The sequence below is a fragment of the Haemorhous mexicanus genome, chromosome 3, assembly GCF_027477595.1.
Source record: "Haemorhous mexicanus isolate bHaeMex1 chromosome 3, bHaeMex1.pri, whole genome shotgun sequence".
Taxonomy (NCBI): domain Eukaryota; kingdom Metazoa; phylum Chordata; class Aves; order Passeriformes; family Fringillidae; genus Haemorhous; species Haemorhous mexicanus.
The window spans coordinates 54,878,699-54,898,166 of record NC_082343.1 but is presented as its reverse complement, the minus strand read 5'-3'; the positions used below and the strand labels follow the sequence as shown (position 1 = coordinate 54,898,166).

The following is a 19,468-nucleotide window of genomic DNA, read 5'->3' as shown; positions in this document are numbered from 1 at the left end:
TCTAGAGTGAAAAAGGCACTTAAAATATTTAAACACAGACAAAGTTGTTCTCCTTTTTCACTTCTACTATCAACACAGTAGGAAAAGCATCTGTTGCTACTCATAATCACAACTACTTCTAACTCCCCATCTCCCTTAAAAACACAGGTGCAACATAAATCTCTGCACCCATAAAATGCATATTTGTGAACTTGTGTGTTTGTGAACAGATTTTTTACTAGCTGTATTACCTGATCCAGTCTCCTCTACCATTGCTGGAAAACTGCAGTCTGCTACCCCAACATGAATTGTGGCAGCTCCCAAAAGGCAGCCCAGCAAGTATAATAAGGGAAGGCTACCAGCTGGGTTTTTATTAAAGAAGGACCTGCAGTGTTTCACAAATGCTCTGCCTTTTGTAACTTTGCAAAAGCATTCTGTATTTCTCCATGTATTGTGAAATTCCACATAAATGGTGAAATGAAATTCTAATGAAGCATCGCTGAATATATGAAATTATAAGTGATAGATTGATACGTTAGCTGCTGTTAACTGACAGAAAGTGATCAGCTGTTGTGAAAGTACAGCTTTAAAGACCTCATACAGCTTTCTAATAGTCCATGAAAAAAAATCTGCTACTAGTGAATTTATTTTGAACTACTGTACAATGAAATAAGAAAAAGAGAATTGAAGTTTGATCCTGAATTACAATAAAAGAAGTAATTTTAACGAAATGTTCACACATTTTTGCATTGCAGCCTAAGCTTGGAACTAGACTGACATAGATGACACTTCCATGTAAAAGCTCATAACATTTTGGATTTTTAGCAGCTTTATTAGCTATGTAAAGACATTGAATACCTCTTGCCATTGAAAGTGATGTGCAATGTCCCAGTGGAGCAAGATCTGATCCAAAGAATATTTTTCTTTTGAAAGAAGACATGTCAATCCCACATTTTCGCATACCTTCTGTGTCCTTTTTAACATTACTAACAAAAACTCTTTTTTTCTACCTCAATTATTCTGCATGCTCTGCATCCCGTGTGGAATTAGCAAGGAGCAATCTGGACTTTTGCTTCTCTTCTTGCCCATGTCAAAATGTCTTACAGCTCAGATTCCCTCAGGTCATTATGGTGTAAAACATGCCACAGTCAGCACTTTCACTACTTCTGATGATGACGTGTGGAGCAGAAAAAGTCCAAATAGAATCTCAAGATGCTGCTGGTACAATACACATATAAAATTACTTGTACAATCAAGCTCCTATTGTAACAGGGCTTTTTTTATAATGAACCAAAAGTTATTTCAGCAACACACTGTATATTCTGTTCCCTTACACCTGTGAAAAACAAGAGAGTAGTAAAATCATCTCTCCCATTTTCCCCTTTCTGCATAGTCTTTCATATATTAATGGGAAAACCTTTCAGGAAGAAAACATTCAGTAAGTAACACTGTTCACCCAGTTTGCAAATGCACAGATTAACACCATACTTACCACTCCCACAGGGAAAGCGAGAACAGCCATCATCCAGTCACGGAGGGAAATGAGCTTTTTCAGTTGCCTCTCTTGCTCTTGACTGTCGTTTCCTCTAGTGAGAAGACTGGACAGGTCAGTCAAGACGCAAATCCCAAAAAAGACAGCCTGGATAACCTGCACAGAAGGGAAACACACTCTTGAACACAAACATCCTTATCTTTCTGTGTTCCTTCTCCCATTTCTTCTTCTCTTGAACAGAGAAGACCAGCCCTTCAGCAGAGGGCAGGTCAGACAGAGGCATGCATGAGGAATATTGCCACAGAATTGACATGGGGAGTGGGAATACATCAGTCTCTTAAATATAGGTAGAGTTTATTCACATGAAAGCCACATGTGCTTCAAAGTCTTGCATGCATCTTGCATGCAGGTGCATCTGTAGGGGGAATCCATGTGAGTGGAAGGACCATTCCAGAGGTGGCTTTCCACCCTCACCTCAGATGTGTGTCACCTGCTGGGGACTGAACTGAAGCCACCCCTTCCTGTGTCACTCCATACAGCTCATCCCCAAAGCAATTGCCTCTGAGACAGAAAAGTGAGGAATGCTCCCTGTGAGAAGACGGGAAAGAAACAGAAAGGAGTGTTTCCTTCCCTTGCGGCAGGAGGTCTCGGGAGATTCTGCCTGCCCCAGACACTCCACCAAAAACCAAAGGAAGTACCTGAGACTTCCTGACAGACACAACACATGGCCCAGGTGTCAGCAAATCTATCTCTACTTCATCTCAGGTAGTGATGATAGAACGAGAAAGCTGAAGGAGTTATTCACTTTCTTTTCCTGATGGCAGTCTGTCATTTTTTTTTCAACTTTTCCTTTTTTGCATTTACGTATTTGTGTGCAATATAAGATGATCTGTGATATTAAATCTTTAGTTTAATCACCTGAACCCACTGATTTAGTTCAAACTTGACTCAGTCTTAATGTGATCACTGAGTTTTTCTCCCTAATTGGCTTAGTAAAACTGTAATAAATTAGCTCAGGAATGCTCTTGCCTGAGGACTTACACATCCTTTCTAGTACAGTTCAGAGGAAGTGCATGCTGCTTGTTTACTCCCCAAACTGGAAGCCCAGGTCACAAACCCACACACATCAGGTAATCTCAGGTAAAAAATTAACAAAACATGGGCTTGGTTCCCAAATTAGACAGTGATTAGTCAAAAAACATCAACACATATATGCTTAGAATTCATACTTCATGTATTTTAAAGCAAGCATGGAGTCCTAGTTTAGAGGTCTTACTGTAAACTGAGTGTTCCACTGACTAGGAGTCTCTGACCAAGCAGAAGACTACCCGTAAGAAATAAGAATAGCATATACCCAGATGCTGCAAAATACAATTTATTATCTGCATACACCTTTGCAGAATTTACCCTACAATAAGGCAAGACAGGCAGGCAGGAAGGAAGGATGGATGGAGAGAAATACCAAACAGATGTTGGCTACCAGGAAGAAATCCAGAGATATGTAGTGATTGTATAGATTAAAGTAGGCTTCCTTCCTCAACAATCTTTATGCGACCCAAACACTTGTAAATTCTGGCTGTAAAGCTGTGAATGACAAACACTCAAATGGCCCTTGGATCTGCTTGCAATTCTGTTGCCATTGCTTTCTCCTCTCCAGGCTGTAGCTACATAGAATTTGCTTGATAAATAGATGAAGCAACATTACAAAACATTCCCTGAAGCCGTGAGATGTGACAGACTACTAGTGCTAGAGCTGTATATTGCGCTAGAAAAAGGTATTACTATTTCAAATGACTGCTTGGAAAAGTTACAATCTTCCACATAATTTTTGAAAAGCCTTTTAAATGCAAGTTGGGGATTCTTGGAGCTACTAAGAACTCCTAATCCACTTTTTCATATTATTTGTTTGAAACAAGCACTTAGTAGATAAAAAATCTTCCCATACTCAGCCCTGTTTTCCACCAAACAGATGGCCTATTTGGAGAGCTGAAATAGAAGAACTAATTATGCATTTGCTTGACTTATGAGGAGATATGATACCATCTACTATTCACTCAAGAGTGTGAATGCCAAACAAGATGGAGATGGGAAAAAAGTATAGTTAACAGTAATGAGATCAATCTGGGTGTTAAAAAGTTTAGGCTGAGTACCAGGAAATATTTCCTAACAGTTAGCTCCATCAGACCATGAAATAGTTTCTCAGAGGAAGTGGTGGAAGCCTCATGGCTTGAGTCACTCAAACCGATATTGGACAAAACACTCAATAATGTACTGCAGGGAACCGTATTATGCTGGCAGGGCTTGGAAGAGTGACTAATGGATTGTTTGCAGCTCTAACTACAATTCCCTGAAATGGTCCCTCTCCAAAGAAACACAGACTCAAACAATCACACACCCACTTTCCAAGGGAATTGAGATTGTACATCCACTAATCAATCACAAACAGAGCAACTTCCCTCCCTATTATCCTCTTATGAACACAGAGCTTCAAGAGAAAATGTAATGATATCATTGGGAATGAAATCCCAATTAGGAGTGACAACCCCTGAAGGGAAATACCCAAAGATTTCAGAGGGTAGGTATGAAGCAGACTACTCTACAAAAACATTAACAAATAAAAATCCATATAGGAAAGAGAAAATTACATCTTTACTGAGAACATTCAGAGCCAATTAAAAACTTGTACAGTGTTCAAGGCAGAACAGTTACAGCTTAGTCATACAAATAATGTACATACATTCACTCCATTCATTCTGCTTCCTTTCCTTTCTAGAATGCACATGAAAGCTCTTCTGACACCTATCAACACCTGGGATTTGAGTTAGGACCTCCAGAGCTGCATGAGTCTCAGCAACATTAATTAAACAGAATCAGTAATGATTTACATCCTTTGTGGGTCTGGCACAGGAAAAACACAGCATGCAGCTACTGGTGGCTTTTGGTATGAAACAAAGTTTTTAAGCCCATGCTCCTCAGTATGAATGCTTTCTAACAGATATGAAAAAAGCACAGCAAGGGAATAGAAACTCCCTTTAAACAATGTTCTCCAAGGTGCCCTGGTGTTACCTCAGATTTCAAAAGAAAAAATTATTATGAAAATTTATTTTTATTATTTTGAAAATTTGCAGGTGGTAAATCTATACATGAAACATCCTCAAGCTGTTAAACAGCTGACTTTTTTTTTCCCCTTGGAAATGTAAGCAAGAACAGCATTTCAGAAGAAATACTTTCCAGTTTTGCCTCTAACTAGAGCTTGAAGGAAAACAGTGATTTATAAAACGACAAATTTGACAGAAAGCAGACAGAGCTTCCCTATACCATGTAACTGTATAGATAAATAGTATAGACAGAATCAGAAACTTATGAGCAGAATATGCAATCCCAAGAAAATAACTGAACAGGTATAAAATACTTACTGCTGATCCTTTTTCTCCTAGAAGCCTAAAGGGACCACTGCCACTAGAGTTGATACTACAGTACCTTTAAACTGTGATAATGTAATGACAAGTAATAACAATGGCCATGTAAAGGATGTCAGCAAACAAAACTCAGAGCAGAGAAAACAACCATAAACATAAGATTAAACCAAGCAGCACAGAAACCTTCTCAAACAGTGAGATGTGTTGAACTACATAGAATAAACTAGTTGTATGTGTCTGCCTACTAAAAGAAAATAAAAACTTGCTTCAGTAGGACAGTTTTTTCACAAGGACTGCAGCTAATGACCTCCTTGTACTACCCCTAATTTGACTTCTTAAGAGTCAAACAGAAAACCTATTTCCTCATAAATCTATTTCCAGGGCATGGAGACTCCCTTCTCCCCCATGCCATGAAGCTCCATGGTGTGGACAAGATCTCTTGAGATTATGAAAATTCTGCTACTAGTCTTAACAAGGCAGAAAATCCCCCATTAAATCACTGAATCTGGAATTTCATTCTCCTTCAAGTTCACTCTCATAATCAGAAGCACTCCTTAGAACTCAGGGCAGAACTGGAAAAGTCTCTGCAAGCACTAATACCATTCAAGGGTAATTATTACTCTACCTACCTGTGATTATGAAAAATAACTGTCCTCAAAAAAAGTTATCATTTTTGAGATTAACACAGCCTACTTCATGTGACCCTCTATGAAATAAGGCTTCAGTCTAGGCAGGCAAATAGATAGCACTGCCAGAATAAAACATGGGAGCAACATTCACAAAATCCACAAGAAATAACAAAAAAGTACTAAGTAACCAAACAGAACCCACATGATAAGATGACTAATTCACAGAAGGGTGTCAGGGAAGCCTTACTGATCCATGGGGGCAGGAAGTGGCAGGAGGGCAGTCAGGGCCCATCCCCAGCCAGGAGCAGGGCAGCCAGTGGCACAGGGTCAGTCCCAGCCTCAGGGCATCAGGCACGCCCTTGGGGACAGGCCACCAGCTCTCAGGTGGGGGGACAGACATAACCTGACCCATCAAACCACTCAGGCTTGAGACACATGTTGTATTTCCACAAGAAGATGGAAGTTTAGCTCTACCAGCATGCAAAATCAAATTGCTGAAAGCTGTAATTTCTCTTGTATTTCAGATTTTACAATCTGTCATATAAAGAACATGGTCTGATTTTCCTCTTCAAACAACGGAAAATTATTTATAACCTTGGAGTATCATTGCTCACTGTCACCTTAGCTTGAATTTCTCCAGCCTCTGAATACCATCACTTGCTGTAACAGATGTACTATGCTTCAGCAATTAAGATGACTGTTTCAAGTGGTGTTGAGTATTGGGCTGTTTGCAGGCACCTGTGGACGGCTTGCATCCTTAACAACAGCTCGGTTATCTGTTGTTGCAATATACAGAGGAAGTCCAGGATGAGGGATGGAGAATAAGAAGGTATTTTTAAGAGAAAATGCTTCAAATGAAGTCATGGGTTGTCGCTGCTTAATAAATGTTACTGTTCTTGATTGTATGGAACTACTGATTGTTCTTGCCCATTGCCATTCCATCACTACCCACAGGCACACTGCTTTATTCTTCTCGCTTCTCCTCTTCTCGCTGTATCTTTGTCAGTTATGATAGCAAGGAGAAGCTGGACAACATAACAACATGTAATCTTTGTATCAGAGACGCTACAGACTTCAGATAAGAAAAAGGCAGATCTTTGTGTTTACAGACAAATAAAAGAGAGGAATAAAGGAAAAAATGCAAGAACCAACAGCCTTTTAAATACTAAAATACAGTGTAATACATTTAACCACTAAGCCTACAATTAATTAGGGTGCAAGAACCATGAAAAAGCACTGTATTCTACTCAGAATCATTATTTCTGTGCAAGGAATAGGGAAAAATACTCGTATTTCAAAGGTCAGAAGTAAAAAAGAAGCATCATCCCAGAAGATTCATTGACAGTAAGCTGAGGCAAATAGGCAAGCTTATATCCTATCTTTTTCCATACCGGCTGCAAGTGTCGTGGTTGTTTTAGGTTGCTTTGTTTCTTAAGCAGGTTTCAACATCATAGGTCACTTCAACACGGAAGAGGATGAGCCCCTGGCCCATCAAAAGCCAGTAGAAAACAAATATATCATATTTGTTACATACATCATAGGAAACAAATACATCAAGCCTCAGAAAACAAATACATCATATACAGAAGAAAAGTAACAGACAAAGCAACAAAAACAGAGTAAGCCAAAGGAATAGTTAACGCAAATGCCATCTATTTTACTTTGAGTTGTTTACTGGTTAGGAACCTTGAAGTAAGTATTTCTCCTATCCCTCGTTTCTCTTTTACTTACACAAATTAGAACTAAAAACTATACGAGTAAAACATGACACTTCTATCAGAAGAGACATTAGAATCTCAGTAACTGGATAAAGGGACAGCCTTATAAATGCCCAGCACTGCCCTCATCCAAGCTAATGACTCATGTCTCCCTTTGCAGCCTTCAGTGGGGGGACAGCTCTTGCACCCAGCATGCTGCATATGAAGACTAGTCCTTAGTAGGAAATTTAACTTCATTTTCATGATTTAGTCATGAGATATGAATCAGCTTATAAAACATTCCTAATCCCTTACTGTATTATGTAAGTTCAGGAACTCCTTTAAATATAATCCTTTACATTCTACATAACCTCCTGTGGTCTCCTTCTTTGAAGCCCACCAGCATTGTCCAAATATAACCAAGGATGGGGTTTTAAACCACTGAGATTATATAGATATACAAAAGAACAAAGTCTACTGAGAAATGAATATGCATGAAAGAAAAAACTGTTTGACTCTTGGGTCTAGTTTTTATAGGTACTACACTGTTCAACTCCTAGTGCTTAAGCACCTATTATGAAGGCGTGGAATGGGGACCAAGCTGTGTAAGATAACAAGATCTTGTGTTTCCATGACAAGAGATGCCTTTTAAAATTATGTCTATTGGAATACAAGATCTGTTTTAATCTGGACAGACAAAAAAGCAACTCAACAGGCTCTTCCTTTATCTTTTCATCTTCCTTTCACTTAACCCAGGAAAATCCCTTACTCTGTTACTCTTACTGGAAAGCTTAACTCAGACCATTCAGTTTTAGCATGATTCTTGACTGTCTCATAAAGATTTCAAAAAATATGCAGCACAGTTCTTGGAGAAATAATGTATTTGTGCTAGCATAGTTTTTAAAGCAGTTTTTGTAATACTTTAAGTACTTCTGTAAGGACAAGTATTCCTTACTACAGCAAATTAAACCGAAATTCGGTACACTAGCAAAAAAATTTGGAAATGCTATATTCTTTGAGAGCAACAGAAGCATCTTTATTTTTTTTTACATGGGTGCAACACCACTGGCAAAAAAAAAAAAAAAATCCATAGTGGACTACTGAGGAATTCATTTTAAAGTGCTACTCTATCTCAGCAGAGTTGCATAGATGACATTTCTAACATGATCTCAGCACGACAGAGTGTATGCCATCTGGCTCAGAAGTGCTAACAGCCTGGAATCCACTGCCACATATCCAATGAAGACATGGAATGGACAATGTACTAAAGAAATATGAATAAAAATTTGAACAGATGCTGAGAAAGTACTACATTTTCTCAAATCTTTTGCAACTATATCAGCTGTGTCATTCCTTTCCAACACCATGTCTGTCTTTTTCTTAGATGTTCATATATCCTACTTTGATCTTGGCTAATACAATCAAAGAAGCATGATGCTCATTGCTGCAGTACTTAAGAAATTATTATTCTATTTTTATCTTTATCTTTTTAATTGTTCTGACTTAACTCATTTTCTAATAATCCCCATCTTCTTCCTTGCTCTTTTACATTGTCTATAGAAAAGCTGCCATTACTACTTATTGTATCCTGCTTATAAGACAGTGTAATTTCATTAAACTTATATAATCCATTAAGCAAACATGTATAATACAGTTTATTCAGAATAGATTATTATTTTATTGAGTTATATATTCTATGTTTTTCTTTGGTAAAACTTAATCTTATTAGGATTATACACTGCTCAGAAGGTTACGTCATTATTTTGGCATAAATGATCATTTTACACTTTTTAGTGTGATTGGTACACTCTCTGCAGTAGTGCCCTTGCAGTTAAGGCAGGAAAAGCAGCCCTCTAGACAATGTTTGGGATAGCTAGCTAAGAAGGTAAGACTTGTCCTACAGCTCTCTGTGCTAAAATGAGCTTTAGTATAGGGTTTCCCATGGATGGAAAGCCCCAAGCAGTTTGTAAATTAACTATCCCCAAAAAGAAACTACATTTTATTAATTCCAAAGTTTATTTAAAAAATGGTTTTCTCAAAACCCCAGAAATTTCTGCATTGCACCAAATTTTTCATGTTTAGAAATACAGTTTGAATACCACTTCAGGGAAGCAATTTTGACTGATCAAAGAGTACCCGATTTTGCTTTTAGTTTCTTCCCTTTTTAATGAATAAGGTAATAGCTGCCTTCTAAACTCCTGAATTTAGATAAGGCCATTACAAATGTATCTCAGCAACATGGGGACAGAGCTGGAAATGCAAATGAGAAAGTCACTACAATCTTCTGAGACACAGCAACCTCAGTGCTGTCCTACAGTAGCTTAGGAAATAAAAGGTTTTAAAGGTCTGTTCCCTGAGCACTGTGAAAATAGTAATGAATGACTCCACACACCAGTCCAGAAAGACAGGCTTTTACATGATATGCATCTAAGTTGGGCAATTCTCTCTCTCTCCAGGGAAGGTAAGGGAAGGAGACACTGAGGGCTTTATCCCACTTCGTCATTCATCCAACAATACACAAATAAGTCAGTTGCAAACCCATATTGTGGAAAACAGCTCAAATCTCTGATCAGGCTCAACTTCAGCTTTTGCTTAAACTCTTCTTCCTTTGCACACTGCTGCAGCAGCTGAAGTATAACTTATGACAGGAAAAGTATATTCACAAAGAAAGTTATTACTAAGATAAGGATTTTCTGCAATTTAGACCACAGCAAAGGATGCTGCTATTCAAGCTCCACTTGAAGAAAAGACAGGACATAATTTTGTACATAATTATAAAGCACATGGTTCAATGAAAGGTGATCTAACATGTTATACCGTCCTCATAAACAAGACTATTCTTTACACAGCACTTCAAGCAAGACACTGTTCTAAAGAGTTGCATTTTGGGAGAAAAAAAAAACCTCATTATCTCACATCTCTAAAGAAACCATGGGAAAACCCCTGATATAAGCTAACTGCATTTAAATTAAAAATACAAGCGGGGGTTAAGCGTTCACGAGGTGTGTGGCATTCCAACCACAGATGATAACACTTCCCTGCTTTCATTGTCTTTCTCACGAATCAATCTCAGAGGAAATGAAGGATTTGTTTCCTGATTTTTGTTGGTGAAAGCAAGGCAGGGGGAAATGAGCTGGCCAAGGCAGCAAGGCACCCCAGGGGTGAACTCAGGTGTCCTGACCCCTAGCCAGCTCTCCAGGCACTGTATCAGGGTTATTTTCCATGCACCTACACTCATTCTTCTAGAAACAGCCATTTCCAATGCACACAGCTTTCATTTCTTCCAAATGCAACCATACTTCTGTATGTATGTACTAATAGTGTAAATGCAAATATTTCTCCTCTTATGTAGCTCACAGTGATAAGAGTTTTCAAAGACCTTCTTCAGTGTACTGTGTCTTAAATAGTTGGATACTATAAATCTGACCAGCTGATCTATTTCTGCCAACAAACTAGAGTTACTGAGGTCTCTAATACCTTTGGAGACCTTCTTGTCCATTAGACAAGAAGGTCCATGAGACCACTCCCAACTTCACTGCTCTTATATCATATTTCATACAGCAAATACTGACTTTGAACAACACTAGTAGTAAATATGTATTTTTATTTTTTCCTCTTGTTTTGCTCTGTATGAGTAAGTTTGATGTGCTGCAATGTCAACGTGGTGTACACTTGCCTTCTCAGCATCCCTGTAGGACAGGTCACAGAGTAGAAGAAGCACAACCACCTCAATCTGCTACTTGGAGATGGTCTTTGGAGAGAGTGGTCTGAAAAAGGAAACAGTATGGAACCATATCTTGCCTTACATGCTCATGAACAGACACAGTTGAAACCTGTCCCACTCTGTAACCAACTTTAACTGTTTCTTGAATTTTCAAACTAACCTTTCAGACATATCTGTTTACTGTACCTCTGGCTTACTCACTACTTTTCATTTCATTTGCAAAAATAAAAAGAGATTAACTATATGGAAGTTTAAATTTACATCCCCTTACATATTAGGGGAAGCCACTTTATGATAGTCAGCAACTACCTGATATCAAACCAGGTTCCAAATCCATGAGATTTAGATATTCTCCATCAGCAATGAATGTATTTTTCAGTCAGTAAGCACTATTAGTTCAATAATAGGCTGCCCTTTCTTCTGGAAGAAACAGAAGGCTCAAACAACACCTGTTGCAGCAGGTAAGAAAGTAGCAAAATCACTCCAGTAAAGAGACCTTTGTTGAAGTGTAGTTCTGGTAACAGTGAGCAAAGTGGTTTTGATTGTCCACGGCAGGAAAAGCACTTTGTAGTAGCTTGTAAACATGGCAGCCTGGCATGAAAAAAAAAAAAGGCATCTGTGCCTACCAAAGAACACAGCTTACTAGTTAGGGGAGCAGGACACAGAAGGAAATGCCCGAGGATCAACTGGCCTCTGCAAAACCTCTTGGTCCTCCCAACACTCCATGCACCAGGTGGGTACATGCACGTGCACTCAGAATTTGCACAGCAGCTGTTATTGTAATGCAGCTGGGGACAAGGGCTGTGCCCGTGCACATGCTGGGCGGGCATGCTGAGTCACCCAGAGGAACTCCCTGGGCAGTCCCGGGAACTCCCCAGCTAGTTTCTGTACAGATGAGATAATTGATTGATAGCTACTGGAACCCGCCCCGGGCAGTCCCAGCTCCACCAGAGGTCTGAGGCATCGATAAAAGAACTCCACAGGCAGTCCCAGTACACGTTAACAAGATAATCAACTGCATGTCAGAGACTGGGGAGGCAGGGAGTTCCCAGCAGCCCTGGGAACAGCCCAGGCGGGTCCTGCTTTTCTCATGTGAAGTAAATGGTGAACTAATGGACACTGTTTATCTATTGAGATATGTATATCATTGAACCAGACAACTTTCTGCACACAGATGAGATGATTTTAACTAGAAACTCATTGTGCATACACTGGAGTGTTGACAAGGGGCTGGACAGCTGAAGCAAACCAGAGGTTGGGGGGGTTCTCATCAAACCAGCTGAAAATGCTGCTACAAGGATACTTGTGATGGAGACTCCTGTCATCACCTGGTCAGAAACGGGCCTTACTGTCACAACAGCGACAACAGCAACACAATATCGTTAGCTAACACATAAATCAATGTGTGTAACATGAACCAGAACACTGTCTTAAGAAAAATGAGTCTACCACCACATAAACACAATGAAATGCCACACAGATCTAAAACATTATCCTAGAGTATAAGAACATTGTTCCAAGTAAATGTATCTGATGTTACGGTCTGATTTTATGTAACTTGCAGACAACATACTCTTTTCCCAAAACACTTGGTAAAGAAATACTTCATAGTATTCTGCCCTGTTCTTCACAATACAAAAAACCAGCTGGTTACCCAGATAATGTTTATAAACATTGGAGGCTTTTAGGCCATGCCCATTTGTTTATAATCTGGCAGTAGCCCATTGCAGCACCAGGCCCAGACACCCCTGCAACAGAACAAGAACCTCTCTAGTCCAAGCCACCTGTAACCACACAACAAGAAACTTCCCACCGGAGTCTCGGAGCAGAGCTGCTGAGCAGCCCCTATCAGCATGCCCATCTTGAGACATTCACTTCTGACTAACAGCGAGACTGGGTCACATTCAACCTCTAGCTGTGAATCAGCCAAGAATCCTGGCTCAGAGACGTGTTACAAATTTTGTATGAAACAGCCTGACCAGGTGCATTGGACCCTTCTACCCCCATGTCATGAAATCAAGGCCAACTACTCAATGCAGAGCTGAGCTGAGTCCACCTGGACTTTGAGCACCACAAAGGGCTGCTCTGTTTACATTCAGGAAAGCTGGGTTTGGATTATGCCTGTACCCACCAGGAGGTTCAGGTGCAACAATGCACAGTTTTTAGATACCTGGCTAAAGTGGAAACCACAGCTCCCACACAAAACTAATTTCCAAGGAGCAGACCATAAAGTGAGATGAAAATAAAGCAAAAATGAACTGGATATAGTAAGGTAAAGAAGTCCAGAATCCCAACCTCTCCTGCAAGGCACATACACGCAGAATTTCAGTGACCTCAGTCAATTTCTTGTGTGAGATGAGCACTCACAGCTTGACGCCCAAGAAGGGCTTTACGAGTCCAGCATTTAACTTTTGGGACTACTTGCTGTAATATGTGATGGAAAGAAAAGACAAATTCTTGGTATCAACTTTTATGCAGTATCAGAGTAGATTACTTGCTAACAGATGCACCTTCTACACCCATTTCAACCCAAATTGAGCTTAAAGAATAATTCCTGTCTTCAAGAAGTTATATATTACTGACAGTGTCAAAGAGTATTATGCCCACCTTTCCTGATAAGTTGTGCTAGTGTAGGAGAGAGCCCACAGATTTTTGGAACTTATACTGAGGTTCCAGCCCTGTGCCTGTATTTTCACTATAAAAACTATTTCCTAAAACACTTTATCTGGAGCAAGAAATAGGAATCAGAAACAAGGATGACTTCCTCCCAGTCCCATCCTTCTCCACACAACATTCAAACTGGACAGCCACTACTCTAAGTACAGCTCTTCGTGAATGCTGTCTACCATCTTGCCACTAAAGTAATTGTTTTCTTGGGGCAAAACCCAATATATTTTAGAAGTCTCACTGCAGAGCTCATATATATCACATTTCTTCATGCACTACTGAAACCTCAAGGAAAACACATGCTGGAGATGTTTTTCAAGTTCCAGTTAACTCAATCAGTTTACTTTGCTCTTCCCACTCCACTGAAGGGAAGAAGCATGTGTGAACTCTGGCCATATCAAAGTTTGCTGTCAAGATCAGCCATTTTACTTCTTTATTTCTATTTATAAACACAGTTAGGTATTACAAGAGCCAGACTATTTAGCCATGAAGACTGTCAAAACAGATAATGTACTGTGTCTCACTGAATTGCAAACTGGCTGGATGCCTAGCCTATTGACTTTAAAAGTCCACTCCATTACAGCTCCAGCAATGTCTTCTATCTACTTCAAAAAGGTTTTTAAAAGCAGACAATTGTGAAATGACTATATGGATCATACAAATTATTCTTTTTTTTACTCCTTCTGTTGGTTACCTGCAATTATTGGTTACTAGTTCTGATGCCAACTCAGGAAGAGTAATACTTTACCAGAAAATCTAACTGATGACCTTCAGTATGAGATACCACTCAGCAGTAATCTCCTCTAGTATCCACACAGATGTGTGTTAACTTACTCTGCCGGAATTAGTGCTCTGATAAATTGTTTTCCTTATGTGTTTAGGGAACGCATGTGCAGCCACAGTGTGATCAAAATTAGTATTACATTTCAAGGAACCAAGTCCTTGGTGTAGTAGAAGTTACAACACAGTGATAGCTGTTATGAGAATCATGAAATTTTGTTTGACTTGCTGCAGGCATTGCTTGTATCTGCTTCCAAAATATCCAATATAGCTAACTAAAAAACAAAGGTAATAGCACCTACAAGTATGGCAAATTGAATACAGGTAGGCAAACATCTTCTTTTTAGCGGAAAACACTGAAACAAAACAATAATCCAGAAAATGTACACAGACTTCAAGTTAGAATACCACAGCTTTCCTTTACATGAAATTGTATTATCTTTCAGAGGAAAATACAATTTAAATACTGGTTTGATTTATAAAATGCTTGACATTCAATCATCAACTTGCATACATGCAGTGAAGTAAAAGCACATTGTGCTTCCCTGCAAAGGGCTTTCTTCTCAAGAAGCAGGGTTTATCCAGCTATGAACATAATCAAAACATGTACTTCATCTAAAAGCAAAACATTATATAGTATTGAAATAAAGTAGTATTATAATTAATATAAAACTACTACTTCAGGAATTTCCTGTCTATAATTACAACACCTATATTAATGCCAAGGTCAGAACGTTGATCCATAGTCAATTTGAAAAATAAGCACAAAACATCTACAGCAGAAATGGTCATATTTTAACCAAGTGTTTATTGACCTTGTATGGTAAAAGGATAACTATCATATCATGATGTCCATATTTTAAATGTATATAACTGAAACAAAAAATCAATCTGCATATCAGAGTATTACTATGGCATTATGATTGCTTCTCTACAGAAATTTTCCTACCCTTATTTTGTTTTTTGTCATTACCACTTCCCAGGTCTTCAGAATGAAGATGGAGAGAGACTCTTGCCTCTCTAAACAACTCAAGAAATCAGAGAAAGAACCTGAAAGGATCTCACGTATTTCAGTTCCAGGTTTGCTTTCCCTTAATAGCCCTCAGTCAATTAGAAATTATTTTGCTGCTAAATACAGAGACAGCCAACTTCAGATAGGACTTTCTCTTTGGTGTTATCAGACCATTATCAACTTTTGAAGAAGCTTGAAACTGATCAAAGAGATTATCTGTTTATTATGCAGCTCTTATTTAAATTATTCTAAATGTCATATGGAAAGGATGCTTTACATGGAACTGTCATAAACCAGCCTAAACTATATCAATGGACATTACTCGGCAGTGTAAACTGAGTGTAAACATCCATATATTGTAATATTTCTATTGAGCTATGATTTTTTAAAAACCAACAGAAAATTATGAAACAGAGAAAAATAAATTGCTAACTATATTTAATAAAACCTCAAAAACAATTAAGTCTGCTTCCCCAGTTACTCTTATTAATGGTAATCTTTTTAAAGAACTAATAAAAGAGATTTTTCATATATAATTTTTTCATAGGTCATTGTATTTATTTAGATCAAAAAGAGGAGTAAGATTTACAACAGAGATGTTCTCTATCAGTGGCTATTTCATAAGAAGGCAAAATAGTACATCTGTTAACTTCACTGTTACATAGTAGCACGGGAGAAGCAACCAAGAGCAAAGCAGACAAATCCACAGCAATTTACTGTTTTGTAACCAAAATCAGTGCTTTAAATTCAGCTTGAAGAAAATACAGGAAGCACAACTGTAGCTGGACAAAACAAAAAAAAAGCAATTTCCTTGTATATACTTAGTAAGCAGATTGCTACGTTTTGCACTACTTGCCATTTTTGGATAAAGCTTCTGGTGAAGAAAACTGCAGAGAAATAAGGCCTAAGGCACTGATGCTGTGTGAGCATTACAAAAATGTGACACTGAACACAGCCACCTAGTCAACCACAGCCAGAAAAAAGGACTCCAGAGTTTGGGAAGGTAACCAGACTTGTAAGGACCAAAACCAAGTAACACAATGGCAATCACTTCCCCTAAAAAATGAAATCCTGTTTCCCGCTATACTCCTTATTTTTGGTTGTACTGGAAAACTGTAACTAAAATGGTGCATTTATTTCATTTCTGTTAGATAAGTATCATGACTGGTGATAGGCTGGAATATGCTAAATATCTCCAAGCAGAATTCTGAACAGTTCTGAACTAAATAAGTGATCTTAACTTCAGATGTGTTGCGAATGCAAAGAAAAGCTTAAAATAACACATTATGAATTTAAATGACATACTAAAGAAACTGTATGTTTTCTGTAGTAAGTAAAAACAGATTTAGTGATTCTTTTCACTATGCTCGGCAAGATTTTAGAGGTAGTAGATATTATCCTCCCACACCTCATTGTTATTCGCAGGTGAGTAGGAGGAAAACCAGTTTTCCTACTTTCTACCTCCCAGCTGGTTTCTCACTGAATTGATTTCTCTTCATTCTGTGTGAATGAAATAGTTACTGAACTAACCTAATGAATAACAAGAAATACTTTCTCTGTATCTGCAGAGGAGAGCAGTGTTGTCAAAAAAGCAATTAATACTGAACAAAACTCTAACTCTGGTCCTTAACCATTACCTTTAAATAGTTCTGAGGTGTGGTTCCTGTTAAAAACTTCAACAGCTCAGTCTCCATCTAGATCTAACAGGAACTACTGAAAAATCTGGATGTGTAGTACATGCTTATAAAAGTACCTGAAAGTATGCTGTACTAGGATACATGATGGATTATGAGCGTCTTACACTATCATACATCCAGCAAACAGGACCACCACCAGTGAGATCCTTAGCAGACAATGTGATTGAGCAGTTCTGTACAACACAACATAAAGAGATGGATGTGTAACTCTAGAAGAGTGCAGGTTTCCAACTTAAAAGCCAGAACTCAGGTGGACAAAGTCCTAGGAAACCTGGATCAGTGTTGAGCATGATCTAAGGGATTGGACTAGATGACCTCATGGCTTACCTTCCAACTTGAGTGATCCTATGATTACATTATGTCTGGGGCTTCATGTAAGGAAAGTGTTTAGCTGCATCAAGGATTGTGAAATCTCTTCATTGTTCATAAAATTCACATATCTCTTGAATGACTCCAGCTGATCACAAAATTTTAAACACTTCTGAACTATTCTCACAATCTACTGAAGGAATTTTCCTATGGTTATTACAGGTTTAAGCTTCATATGAGGATTCTGGTGAACCTACACTGTTTCAATAGTACTTGGTCTTGTGTAAGTGTCTCCCAGTTGGTATGACTTCAAACATGTTACTCAGAGAGCAAAAAAAAAGATTCAGGGGACATAGACGAATTGAAGATTTGAGTGTAAAGTTGTGTACTAGACTATCATTAACTAAGAGGTACTTAGTAGCATCTGGTTGCTATTTTATACGCTTACATAGAAACAATTAAAAAAATTCAAACCCTATCCAAGTTGTCACCCATGTAAATCTGGAAATCATTCTGCAATTGCAACATCTGCACTTGACAGGTTCAACTCATCCATTAGAATAAAAAAAGAGTTATCAGTGCATGTTTAGGCATGTACCTTACTGATTCTTTCATTGCCATTTTCTGTCTAAAGAGGTCAGGAAGTTTTTACATACACACTTACATACCAGAACTGCCTTTTAAGTCTATAGTAACTGTTCAAAATCCATCTCCAGAAACGGAAAGACATTGAAACAAATAGCTTAGTCTTTTCTATTTACAGTCCACTGTTTTTCAGTCATACAAAGAATTCTTACTCATACCATGTCAAATTTCTGGTTTACATTAAAGGGATGCTATCCATTATTTGGTAAGGTCTTCATTATGGATCCTGGATCCACTTTGCTGGTGTCAGCAGCAAACTAACACCAATTCAGCTTTTAACCAAGATGCACAATGTTGATAACAAAGTTATCAATTCAGTATCAGCCAGGCAAGTTGCATATGAAATGCAGCACTAATGTAAATTCTTGAAAAAGCTTATTAAAGTTTTGCAGGTAGTCTTTCCAACAGCTAATGGTATGTTATGAAAGGGCTTATCAACTGGGAGAATAATTTAAAGATTTGAATTTCCATAGGTGGTTGCTCACATCTGTGTGCAATATAGACAAGACAATAACAAACTAGGATGAAATTCTCTTTTCACTTAGTTGAGTCCTCTGTCAGTTAAAATATAAGAGGCAATATGTAACCAAAATTATTTTCTCTGTTGCTGGTTGAACCGAAAGCTTCAGTTTGTCTTGGGATACTGGAGTCTTCCAGTTTAATACCTTGGACATGTACACTCCTCAAAAGGAGTCTGCCATTCCTCACCATTGATCCTGAAAACTGGAGCTAGAACCCTGAACCTCAATGCCTGTTTAAGGCACCATAACTACATTTGTTTCAGCCTGCAGAGATAAATTCAGCTAAAAGAGAGAACAAGAACAAAGAGACTGCAGCAGGACAACGGTTGCTACCTTTCCCTCTACAACAAGTTCAGTTCAGTATAGCCTACATATGACCCACAAACAAGATTCAACCATTCTCATTACAGGTCCTGTTTGGGGGGGAAGGGGGTGTCCTTCTCCTTTATTTGCTCCACCAGTGAGGAAGCTGGGGGTGAACAAGAAGCTGGGAGGAGACACAGCTGGGACAGCTGATCCCAAGAGACCAAAGGGATATTCCACAGCATATGGTATCATGTTCGTACATAAAGTGGCGGGAAAAAGAAGGAAGAGGGGGATGTTTGGAGTGACGCCATCTGTCTTCCAGAGAAACCATGACGTGTGACAGAGCCCTGCTTTCCTGAAGATGGCTGAACACCTGCCTGCCCAGGCAAAGTGGCAAACAAACTCGTTTTGCTTTGCTTGTGTGCATCGCCTTTGCTTTTCCTATTGAACTGCCTTTAACTCAACCCACGGGTTTTCTCTCTTTTACTCTCCTGATTCTGACCCCCATCCCACCACAGGGGGATGAGCAAGGGTTGCATGTGATGCTCTGTTGCTGGCCAGGGTTAAATCATGACAGTACTCTACTACTGC

General features: G+C 38.7%; 1 protein-coding gene across 1 annotated transcript in view; it reads right to left on the bottom strand.

The window, feature by feature from the left end:
• AIG1 (androgen induced 1) overlaps positions 1–19,468 on the bottom strand; it is a 123,598-nt gene that overhangs the window by 85,981 nt on the left and 18,149 nt on the right. Inside the window, exon 2 of the mRNA XM_059841875.1 lies at positions 1,472–1,627. Coding sequence (XP_059697858.1) covers positions 1,472–1,627 — 156 coding nt within the window. The remainder of the gene's footprint in view (positions 1–1,471; positions 1,628–19,468) is intronic.